The 12263-nt window shown below is 41.6% G+C and overlaps 2 protein-coding genes across 2 annotated transcripts in view; both read right to left on the bottom strand.

The window, feature by feature from the left end:
- The window catches only part of LOC147418191 (uncharacterized), a 1322-nt gene extending 74 nt beyond the window's left edge, over window positions 1-1248 (bottom strand). The window contains exons 1-2 of the mRNA XM_086507492.1: window positions 537-1248; window positions 1-456 (exon numbers count right to left, since the gene is read on the bottom strand). The exon at window positions 1-456 is cut by the window's left edge and continues 74 nt beyond it. Of these exons, the coding sequence (XP_086363618.1) occupies window positions 85-456; window positions 537-1244 (1080 nt within the window). The 5' untranslated portion in view covers window positions 1245-1248 and the 3' untranslated portion in view covers window positions 1-84. The remainder of the gene's footprint in view (window positions 457-536) is intronic.
- Window positions 1249-6521: 5273 nt separating this feature from the next.
- Window positions 6522-10597, bottom strand: LOC147418190 (putative E3 ubiquitin-protein ligase BAH1-like 2). Its single transcript, XM_086506946.1, has 6 exons — window positions 9878-10597; window positions 9338-9585; window positions 7935-8180; window positions 7689-7826; window positions 6970-7028; window positions 6522-6883 (listed from the first exon to the last, which is right to left on the bottom strand). The coding sequence occupies exons 1-6, from the start codon at window positions 10050-10052 to the stop codon at window positions 6778-6780; spliced, it is 972 nt and encodes a 323-aa protein (XP_086363072.1). The 5' UTR covers window positions 10053-10597; the 3' UTR covers window positions 6522-6777.
- Between the last annotated feature and the right edge of the window lie 1666 nt (window positions 10598-12263).

Here is a 12263-nt window from a genome sequence, read left to right as displayed (position 1 = left end):
ATTGAACCTGCAAAATCTTGATACACTTCAAGTACCAATTGTATAAGATCATGTATTACATAAATTTTTTACAATGCCATCCACTCAGAGTATCTTTCTCCACTTGTGATTCACATACACCATTGTCTCTCTCCACCTTCGTTGACTTTCACGAGCTCCGGAGTTGTTGTATGCCATTGATCTTTTAGCTTTTTGTTGTTGTAAATGTCTGATGGCTTGTGCTGTTGCTGAATTTGCCAAGACTTCTTTTGCCTGCATTCGATGAATGATTCTACGATAGAACCATTCAAATAGTTCTCTCAAACTGTTAGCCTTGATTCGAGAGCCACCATGTTGTGTGTGCCTGAAATAAGCATTTCTCGCCATGTAATGAGACTTTTCCATCCCTTGGGTATTCCATATTGCCGGGTTCCCATACTTCTGTATAAAATATGGCAAATGATTGAAGATGATGTGCTGGATATGAAAACAGATTAGTTAGAATGTTTTACACTCACATATTTGCACATAAGAGAGAAAGAAATACATGATAATACCATGTAGTGAGTAATCTGGGTGTCTGTCCATGCTGTCTTGAATGATTTTTTCAGAAGGTTGAGATTTTCCTTGAACTTGTTCATATCACCTTGTGACCAGTCATCTTTGTCGCACATCAAAAATAGGATGTCTATTGATCGCCAAACCTCAGCTTTTGCGTTACGAGTAGTTGGTTCGTGGTCTTTGACTGCAATATGTAGCTTTTTCCAGCTCTGATACTCTACCTTGCTAACATAAGATGTGTTATATATTTTTCCATGTTTTGTTAGCTTTGGATCTCTTGTACCTTGGGGCTTAGATAAAAACCTCCGTGCCTTCACCCCACCGATGGATGGTTTGCATGGGACATCCTTCTCAGCAGTTGATCTCTTTTCATCCCGCTGGATTTTCACATTGCCACCATGAAGCCCCATATCCGACAGTACCATTTCTAAGCACTGCAAGGCTACTTGTCGTTCTGCAGAGTTCTTAATCTTCCAAGCAAACCCGATGTATAAGTAGACCAATTTCTCTACAATTCTACAAAGGGCATGCATTGTACAAATGTGAACATTCACAAGTGGTATTTTCAAAACTGGTCGAAAAGCAGGATCCTCAATGTGACGTGTTGGAGCTTTTCTCCACCACTTTGGGTCCATGACCTTTGCAGGCTCCATGCAGAACAAACACGGTGACTTTGCCATTGCACCCATTCCACAATTATACATGCACTTTAATGTTTTAAGGTCACCTGCAAGATGCCACTGAACTTGAAAGTCTCCCCTTCCATCTAGACGTAGTACCTCTCCCTGGTTAGTCTGTCGATCAATCAGCTCCGGAATATTAGTTCGATGGAACACCCAATATAGAATCTCATGATCTTCTTTCTTTACCTGCAACACAAAATAAATGAGACTTAAGTAGATCTGAATATTTGAGCTTACTTGAGAATATCGCTTACCTCAAACGCACCAAGCCACCATATGTTAGATTCTGATTGAACACTAAAATATAAAGGATCATCACTGGGACACTTTGAGAGGGCTCTATTCATTAAAGTAATAGTAACACGCTCTAGCTTTTTCTCTTTAACAAGCTCACACTCATCCAGTTTTAACACAAAATGTAATAGTCCACGTGACTCTTCAAATGTGATGTTGTAAAACTCCACCATTCTCTTCTGTAGTATCCGCAGGTCCATAAAAATATTGTTGAACTCATCATATGCCATGTTGGCTCCATGGCCACTGTAAGTTGCTTTAATATGAAAGGGCTGTCCAAGATAGTCTCCCTGTGCCTCGTTAAGCTGAAGCCTCTCTTTCCAAACACTTGAGGCTGATGGTAGAAGTTTGGATTTTATACCCTTCCTAACAAAGATGGATGAGACAGACTTTTGGATAGCCGAATATCCTCTTTTGCTTACACCAAGTGAATCAAGTGTGCCTTGTATCTCTTTTGTAGGCACTGAGTTCTCTGAAATAAAGCGGTCCACTACATTTCTTTGTAGAACCTTAAACTTCTTGTCATGTACTATAGCTGCTGCCAGGCTTCTACTTATAAGTGGCTTCAATCTCTTTCCTATATTGGCTTTGGGGTCAATGTTTTCCTTGTCAGGATAGATTGAGTCTCTACATGAAGACAATGCATAAGTAAATAACAGAAAATTTGCTTCACTAACACTATTTAGGCACATGAAAACAATGCATAACAAGAAAAAACAAAGAGATTACTTAACTAAGACAATGTAGCCAACCAAGAAGCATCACCTTAATGCTCGGATTCTTTTCTTGAGACCTCCTGATGCAACCTGCAATGTTTCAAGATTGCGCAATTTCTTCTTTCGGATACGACCACCCAAGATGGTGTCCTTCATTTGACAACTTCGCACCTTTCCTTTCAGTTCTTGTACCTCTGTTTTATGTTGCAAAATGGTAACCTGATCTGTAGAATGTAAATGTGAAAGGCGAACAATCTCACATTGTTGAGCTTGGAGAATGCTCTTGTAAGTTCCAGCTTCTCTTGTAAGTGATTTACAATAACCCAGAAGGCCGTTTTCTCCATCACCAGCAAAGGTCAATAAGCTTGTAGGATTGACAAACGGTGGAGACGCATTAGTTATTGGATTCTTAGGGTAGAGAGAGCCTCTCGTCCAGATATCTATGTGTTTAGCTCCTTGAGCTCTGAGCGTGTCTATGGAGGTGGGAGGTATATGTGTGTTTGTTTTACTGCGCTTAATCAATGGTTGGTACTCATTGTCCAAATCAATGTGAAGGTGATATTTGGCTCGTTTGTGGGTAACATTTGTGCCATTTGAGGAGTGCGCCATTAGCCAAATGTGCAGGTTTAATGGAAAGTGAATAGCGGCTGCGGATTCGTCCCTCCATGTTAGCCTCATTCCCTCCGTATTGACGTTGTTCATTCAATACAACTAAAAAGAGGATTATCCCTCAATCACTACGAACGAATGTTCAGAGGGGTAAGGAATCTACTTAAAGTACACTTTTTGAAGTTTTACTATGAAAGACCCAGCTCTTTTATTTGTCATTTTTTCTAGAGAGAGTGCAAAAAATACATTTTCTTAGAAGGCCCTCCAAATGACCTCCGAAATTTCCTAATGACTAGCATGCTATATTGCTAGTTAGCACAGCTAAGTATGCTAACTAGCATACTAGCTGTGATAACAAGCAAAATCAGTGTGTAGTTTAACATATGAGGCATGGTTAACCACACAAAGTGTGCTAAGAAGAATAGAAGGTATGCTAACTAGCATACATATTGTGTTAGCCAGCACACTTGTTATGTTGAATAGCATAGCCAGCACACTAGCATAAAAGGTGTTAAAGTAGCATACATATTGTGCTAACCAGCGTAGTCCTCAAGATCACTAGGCATGCTAACTAGCAAAAGATTTATGCTGAACACCATACCCACCATACAGGAATGCTAACTAGCATATACCATAAACCAGCTTACCCATTATGCTAGTTAGCATACTACGAAAGGTAGCTAGCATACTCATTGTGTCAAAGAACATACAAACCATGCTAGTTATCATAATAGGTCTGCTAACTAGCATAAAGGGTGTTATAGTAGCTTACATATTGTGCTAGACAGCATACTTATCATGCTAAACAGCATACCCAACATACTAGGAGTGAGACTATGCTAACTAGCACGACATACATAGCATAACATATTGTGATAACTAGCATGCTTTGTATGCTAGGTAGATTACTAACATGCTAGAATGCATAAGTTGTGGCGCAAGTATGTCATTGATCACCTGAGACTCATCCAGGAGGTGCACAGGGTGTTTTATGTAGCTTTTCCTTCCCACTCTCTTTCGACAAACATCCTTCTTGTTGGGTGAAACATGAGTCTCCTCTGTCCAAAATATGTAGACCAATTCCTTAATTTCATATGTGATAGGACTATGACGGTGTTGCTTGTGACATTCAGCCAATGAAAACAGTCGAGCATTGACACCGGACTTCACCTACAGTGATTTTGCTTTGAACAAGCTGCGACGGTCGACTTTTAGGACCCTAGATAATTTGGCAATAGGCATGTTTTCCTTTGAATTTATCATCATCTGCAATGCTACATTCTTCAAAAACAGCTCCTCGTTAGAAGCTGGCTGCTTGACAATAGCTGGTGTGTTGCGGACATTGGAGACAATTGCACTCTGCACAGCAACCTCCTCCTCTAAAGACTAATCACGGATTGCCCGAACAAGCGGATGTTGAGCAACAAGATTCTAGATTTTGCACTTTGCTTCTTTGTTGAGACCTTCAGTCCTGCTCTTGAAAGCTTTCACAATCTCGAAGGAGATTTTTCTTTTCTCCTCATCGTCGGCATGATGTCCTCGTTTAGTTGTCATCTGTCGGTGCTCCCGCTGTTTACGCTTTCTTTCTGTCTCATATTTCCTGATAATAGAAAGAACTGGATGCTGGTAGTTGTGATTCATTTCCTGTAATGGCTCCCTTCCGCCTCCATTTCTAGTGGCAATAATGTTGTCTGCTGGTTTTCCATAGTTGCAAGTCTGCTAAGCTTTGACAACTCAACTTCGAGACAAGAAGCAATGCGAGAGAGAGAGAGGGAGGGAGGGAGGGAAGGAGAGAGTAGGAACAAGGCAAACTGTAACCTGGTCTGAGAGTGAGACAGAGAGGGAGTCTACGTCGCAGAGAGAGAGAGAGAGAGAGAGAGAGAGAGAGAGAGAGAGAGAGGCCACACCCCACGTCGTCGTCGTAACCGAAAACAGAGTCCACACCCCATATGGGAGGGAACAAATAATATATCTTATGGTTATTAAAATTTCAAACTTCACTTGCTCTTTGGTTTTGAATAGATGCTAACAAGCACCTCTTACTAACATTGTCCGGGACACCAAAAAGCATGACAAGTTAACATGCTTATACCCATATATAAAAGCTATTTTAACCCAATCAAAGATTATAGCTCTTACATTGTAAATCAACTCAAATATAAGACTTCAAAGATCTTTATATGCATGGTACACTAGTAGAGGACATCCGACCCTTGACTATCGACTAAACATTTATATATGCTCATCTTCCAAAACCAATTACAGCCCTCATTTGGACCAATGGTTTCTTCGCTATGAGCATGATTCCCCAAGTTTTCAATTGTTTTGGTTTCGTACCTTTATGTCGGTAAACGAAGTAAAATTTTTTAAAAGTGGTTACCGAATTAAAAATCACGTCCGACCCAAAAAAGGACCTGTGACTTTGTAACCTTAGGTCAAATCACAAGGAGATAACAATACCCGACACTCGAATACATTTCCCAAAGATTTGCTTAGCTAAAGGACCGAGGTTAGCACACTATTTACTATATATAATTATGCCCGTCGAAAAAATGAAAAAGCCTGACGGTGCCCGCACGAAAATTATGAAAGCCCTGAGGGTTAACCAGCTCTATAGGTTTTTGCAGGTCATCATCAAAGTCACGTTAACAATTAATATCACGTGATTTTCTTGTGTAAATATTAGAGTTATTTACGTAATCATCCGATCGTGATTACGTTAATGAAATCCCTAACGTCATCAATTCTCTACAAGAAGAAAAAGAAACTATCAATCTGAAGCACTCACTAGGTTGGTGTATAAGGCGGAAAACCTTCCCAATACACCGCTTGCATTTTGATACCATTTAAAACGACACTACTCTCACTAACCTTATTATTGGGAAAAAACCTAAAAGTTTAACATCATACCATTAGGTAGCACTTAGAGCAAAGCAGTCTCATCTTCTCAGAGGTTGTCAAAAAATATTCTCATAAATGAAGCTGTTCTACCCTTTTTCAGGTATTGAAATTGAGACCACCACACCTCACACAAATGAGCTAGCCACTCGCTCGAACCCCATCGACAAGCAAAAAACAAGGTCGCTGTAAATGTTTAAACCATGGCCTAGTGTGGATAGGGAGGAGGTGGAAGATCACGAGGACGATACACATCTCCGGCTCAATGTGAACCCAACCTCCCAGAAGTGGGGGCCTTAGAAAAGACATTTCCTATAATGGATTTTTTGCACAGTTATAGTTATGAAGAACGTATCTATACTCATGAAGAGCATGTCCATTGGGCAGATACCTCTTCTCAAGCCTACTCATAAATAAGGCCTCAAGGGGACTACCCTTTCTCCGAAACGCACTAACACTCTTTTGGTGTAGAACTTTCAAAGTAAATCAAACACTCCCAAAGAAAAAGATTACTCATAAGTGAATGTCCTAGCCCCCAAGGGGTTTACTAGCAGTAGTAGGGAGGAGTCGTGCATGCACCAAAACTGCCTTATTTACCCCTATATATGGGACTCCCCTCTGTAAAATCTGCCTTACAAACCCTCCCCCCCTTTTGCACTCATGGGATACGATATGGTAACCCTTAGTGAATACCACAGGTCCTAGCCATGGAAACTCAAATGTCCAATCACACCCAGCAGTAATGGCACAGCCATCCATCTGGCCTTCATGCACAACACAATGAACACAATCACATCTTATCTTTACAGCTACAAATCAGAACTGCGAGCTGCGATTCGGGTACAACCTTCCCATAGCCAACCCTTGGTAGTAAAGGAGTGCCCAGCAGTATGATAACCAATTACAATTTGCTGTTAAGTCTTTAACATCTTTTGCCAACAATTTTACACATTGCATGGCGGAGTGCATTTTTGCAATGCTTTTTACAGTGCCTCCGCCCATGCTCACACACAAAACAACACATTACAAATTATAAGCTAAATCCCCAATGCAGCACGGCATTGCTCATTCCAATGCTTCTTGGCTTGTTCAATTCGCTCCAATCGTTCCCTTTGCAACCTCTTTCCCCAATAATTTGCACATCTACAAGAACAAAAAATAATCAGTTCAGCATGTGTCAAGGCTGTATGGGAAGAGCTCCGACTCCGACATCAAAAAAACAATCTCACCTGGTTCTTAGAAGCGTACCCAACTCCGTCAAATGCACTGCATCCTCATAAACCCTTGCCTGCAAGAGCACAAGATGTTGACCGAGAAAATCATCAAAAACCATTGAATCTAGGAGACCTCTTGTCGGAACGATCAGAAATACAGATAAAATTGTGAAAGCTGAATTCAAAGATGAGCCTTTTTGGCCTAAATAAGGCCTTGGTAAAGCATGGAACTCTTGGGCTCAATTGTGGACTGTTGGATAAAGCTTGTCGATCAGTGCCACATGGCAAATTAACGATGACAAACCCTTTTCTTCCTTGTTTGGTAAGAGGGGCATTGGCTACAATGGTGTTTTTTAATTACACCTGAAGATGCACTCATGACAGCATGCAATTTGCTCCTCTATAACCTTTGCCTCGTAATGATTCCTGAGCCAAGCGGTAGCCTACTTTCGGGGCTTCCCGCCTTATGACAAGAGACACAGTGCTAAAACTAAAAGCTGAATAGACAATAGATGCACCATATTCATCACCTTACATGGCTAGTATAGAACAAATATGCAACACAGGGTATAGTCTCAAAGTTACAAATGAAATTTGAACGATGTCGCTGGGTATCGAACCTGGGTCTTTAAGCACCCACACATCCACCTTAACCACTAGGTTATGACCCCATTTACTTCATTTGCCAACATGCTAACCTTTTCCCAATTGATTATGACTTTTCAAGGCTTTACCTGTCTACATAAAGGGCACTTTGCACTTTGTTCCGCACTTTTCAGCCCTTCCACCGTTGGAACAGAGGCGGCCGAGCATGCACAACTGTTGCAAAATATGTGCCCACACCCCAAAGAGACTGGATCAAACACCATTTCCTGCAAAAAAAAAATCAACCCATCTGCTTACTTTTTCCCTCTTAAAATAATTATGATTGAAAGAAACAACCTACAAAACCTTTCGATTTCTAAAAGACAAGAACTCACCAGACAGATGGAGCAAGTAAGATCAATTTCCACTATGACAGAGTCAGATAATTCACAAGATATTGTAGGCTTTGAGCCCTCAAAATTACACGCGCATTCTGCCAATATTTCAGAGGAGGCAGTCTCATTTTCTTTAAGGTTCAAGTGCAAGGCTAACAGCTCAACCAACCAAGGTGATTGAAGTAGCTCCGCATGCAACGTTTGCAAATGGCTTTTGAATGCACGTCCCCGTCTTGACAAATGCACCTGAAGATGAAGACATCAAAAATTGACTCTCTCCATAGAGCAACAAAAATGAAAACCTTTTGCATATTTCATGCAAAAGGTGAAGAAACATACAAGAAAGTAGTGGAGGAAAAAAGTTCTTTGAGCACTTGTGCGCTGCAAATGAGGTATAAATCCTGCCTTCTCATCCCCATCTGATAATACTCATTTGTGACAATAACCATTTTGAAAGCTTCCATTGCAAAATGGTTATCATTTGTTTGCTGTGACTACCATATTGAAATACTTCCTTATCGTCCCTAATACCTATCCCTATGCCATATCTTCACACAAATCCCAGGGGATACGCAAGCAATAGTATGCCTCAAATGCTACTTACGGGACCATTTTTAAATGTAAAATGCACCTTTTCTCCCTTTTATGACCCCCCTTCTTACACTCACGTGTTGCCATATGGCAACCATAGTAATCTCCACCTCTCCTGAGAAAACCACCAATATAAATCCTCGGGCGGTTCACCTTCAGAAAATCACCTATATCACGTGCGTTCACCTCTCAGATGCATGTCCATTAAGAAGAAAATGTCTCATACTGATAGTAATTTCCATTCCTCCCGAGGAAACCACCAATATATATCCCCATGGGGTTCACCTATAGAAAATCATCTATATCACGTGTGTTCACCTCTCCTGAGGAAACCACCAATATATATCCCCACACTGCATCGACACCTCGCATGTTGTGCGCTCTTATCTTGCCATTGCAAAATGATAGGCCCAATAAAGCATTAGAACGCATACGTTTCCACTTTCTCATCTAGATATAGACAACTTCCTGGCAACGACCCTTTCTATAAGCTTCTAAGTAGAGCTATTCTGCCCCTTCTAATGTTCAAAAGCCCGAGGCATGCCTACACCCTACCAATAATTTTGAGAGTGGATCTGTCCATTTAGAGTTCACCATTTACGCACTCCGCATGAGTACAAGTCATGGTGCAATATTTCCATCAAGGTGCGACTCTTGAAGGAAGAAGGCTTGGTCTCTTCTCCATAAGCCTAACCGCGAACGTCAAGGCAAGGTCCCATTCTGTGTGACCATTATCAAGTGCTCTAGACCTCCCTCCCTCAGCCAAAAGTATATTAAAACCAAATTTTCATGCATGTTTTACACACACATACCTTGTCATACTTCTTCAGAATTTTGCGAATAGCAAGTGCGTTCATGTGGACATAGCTCACAAGCTTCTGGCCCTCAAGGATCATGTGCTGGTGATTCCGAGCATGAGGCCCATACCGCAATCGCAACATGTACTTTTGAACACCCGAAGCCAAGTGCATTTGTAAGAGCTTGCGAACCCTTTGATTGAAGCACCCGAGCACGTCTTCCACCTCCTTCATCAGCAATGGAAAGAATGTCTGGTCACAGACTTTACACCCACCAAATAACCAGTTAGAGTTCGACGGCGATTAATGAACCAATGTAATGACGCTTCAAGTGTGCCGTGCGCTCACAATAAACATGCATGCTGCCATTCATTTATGAAAGAATACTAGAGAGATTAATCACTAATTAGTGGCTAATTACATGCACACATATTAAACAACTTTTAAAGTAAGCATTGTAGCCCTGCTGACACAGCCAAAGAAATTGACAAAGGGTAGCATGCATTTAACAACACATAATTCATTAGCCTCCCAGAGAGAGAGAGAGAGAGAGACCTGAACAAGAAGGAGGGCATTGAAGAGAGCCCGAGGAAGCTGCTGAAGAGGCGGAATGATGAAGAGAGCAGTGCTTCAACAGCTTCTTCAAGCGCTTAAACTCGACATATGACAGCCCCGGTACAGCATTTCGCTGTGTCTCGACATACGCCGAAAATTGCTTGTTGAACTTCATCACCAATTAGTCCTGAATGCTCTTTCTAGTCTCTTTTCTCTCTAGTAAACGACGGTAAAATTTGCAACAACAGCCCAGAAATTATAAGTTCCGTTCTGATAATTAATGAAATGGGCATGCATGCATGGAAGAAGAACAGACCCTCGGTTATAATATTTGGCATGGGGTATATGGGCGACAAGGGTAATTAATGAAGTGATTAACAGAGCGGAGATTAATTAATGCTTTTATTATCAAACGGAAGCGTAATTAAAGCTTCTGATTAACGGTAATCGGCCATGGTTTGATTATCCGATTGAAGGGTGCTTTAGTCATCAGCAATTAGCTTATACAATAAGAGAAGGATACTTCATTGTATGACTAATCTTCACGATGAGAAGACTATGGCAGACCAGATTAGGATGGCCCTGATGGGCATAACAATTGATGCAAGCAATCAGAACTCGAAGATATATATGAATGTTACGTAGGTGGGACAAAAGAAGCAAAAATATAAAGCTTTCGCAGAATTTAAAAAAAACGCAGTTTCAAATGTAGTGGGCGATATAGTTTTCCTATTCATCAGAGAAAGCAAATAGCCTCCTGGGTCCCTTTGGGCTCAAGAAAGGTAGGTAAGAGAATGTGTTTTTGACTCCAGCGCGCGCGCGCGTGTGTGTGTGTGTGAGAGAGAGAGAGAGAGAGAGAGAGAGAGATCCACGTGAGCAATAGCATTCGGTGGCGGCTTGTTCCGGTCTTGAAAGCTTGCATTTCAAACAAACGCAGTGGCTTCGAAGAGAGCCACTGCTGACGAGCTCTAGAGAGAGAAACTCTGCACCAGGTGGCTTCCACATAAGAGGACGCGTGCTATATTGGACTCTAATTAGGCTGGCAAAGTTAATTCATTTAATGCTCCTTTTTGTGAGTGTGACCAAGAGCTCAGTTTGTGAGACCTTTGCGATCTAACCCAAACGTTGAGGGTTCGAAGCTCACGAGTTGAATTTCTTGGGTGTATTCTCCTCTTTTATTGGGGGGTCGTTTTCACTGTTGCCCTTCGAGGGTGTAATATATAGCATGATATGTGTATAGTTTTTCCCTACTACCTTCTTCAAGTTAACGATAGAAAAAAAATTGGACTAAGAGCCCATTCGGAAGGTGGTTCCCATGATCGTCTTTCGAGGGTGTAATGTACAAAAATATACACTCGTAAATACATGATATGTGTAAAGTTTCTTTCTATTACTTTCATCGTGCTAATGATTTTATAAAAAAATGGGGCTTAGAGCTTGGTCGCATCTATCTGCTCTTTGTTGTTCAGCCTTGTTGCCTCGTTTCTCGATTCTCACAAGTTGCATTGATTACTACGAACAGGGTTAGTCAACGACTGTGGAAGAGGGGCATGACATCAGCTCGTCCGGATAACAAGCTACTGCCCGGTGACTATGTCTTTTCAATGTCTTCTCAATGAAGATTACCACAGTTAAACAAAAATCTCGCTATTATGCTTTTGAGGGTATGCAAACAAAAAAATTCACCTTTTCATGAGATTTGACAGGGCTGTAAATGCCCTATTCTCTCCCTAGGTAACCGGTTGGTGACTTGCAAAGGCGCACGATACCATACCATGGGACGAGGTCCTTAGTTACCCAAGAAGCGTAGCTCAGTTGGTGAGACCTTTGTGATGTAACCCCAAGGTTGAGGGTTCTCTCGAGGCTCACGGGTTACATTCTCTTGGGTGTTTTTTCCTCTCCTATTGGAGAAGTGGTGTCCACAATCTCCCTTCAAGGGTGTAATGTATAGCAATGTACAATTGTAAATATATGATATGTGTAAATTTTCTCCCTACTATCTTCACCGTGCTCAATGGTTTTTTTGGCCTGCTAAGGAAAGGCCTTAGAGTTGTGTTGGCTTGGGCGTCCTTTAAAGGATGCCATCCACGTGGACGGTCATCCTCTTTTGAGGCATTCGGGTGAAGGCGAACCGCAGGACGACGTGACTCGCACTGATTGTGGATAGCTTGCGAGAGAGGACGTGGTGTCAGCAATACACAGTGAGGGCTGCAACTGGATAGCCTAGGAGGTCGGTGGTGTCACCGTGGTGACGCGGCCTTCTGCTCAGCTGGAAATATACACACACACAGACATAATGACACCTGCAGCAAGAAAGAATGAATCTCTCTCTCTCTCTCTCTCTCTTTGCTTTACTGCGCATACGAAGTGCAGGTATTTTTTGCGT

Source organism: Adiantum capillus-veneris, chromosome 30 (genome assembly GCF_014529385.1).
Source record: "Adiantum capillus-veneris isolate H3 chromosome 30, ASM1452938v2, whole genome shotgun sequence".
Lineage (NCBI taxonomy): Eukaryota > Viridiplantae > Streptophyta > Polypodiopsida > Polypodiales > Pteridaceae > Adiantum > Adiantum capillus-veneris.
Note: the sequence above shows the minus strand (reverse complement) of the source record. Positions and strands in the feature narration are given on the sequence as shown.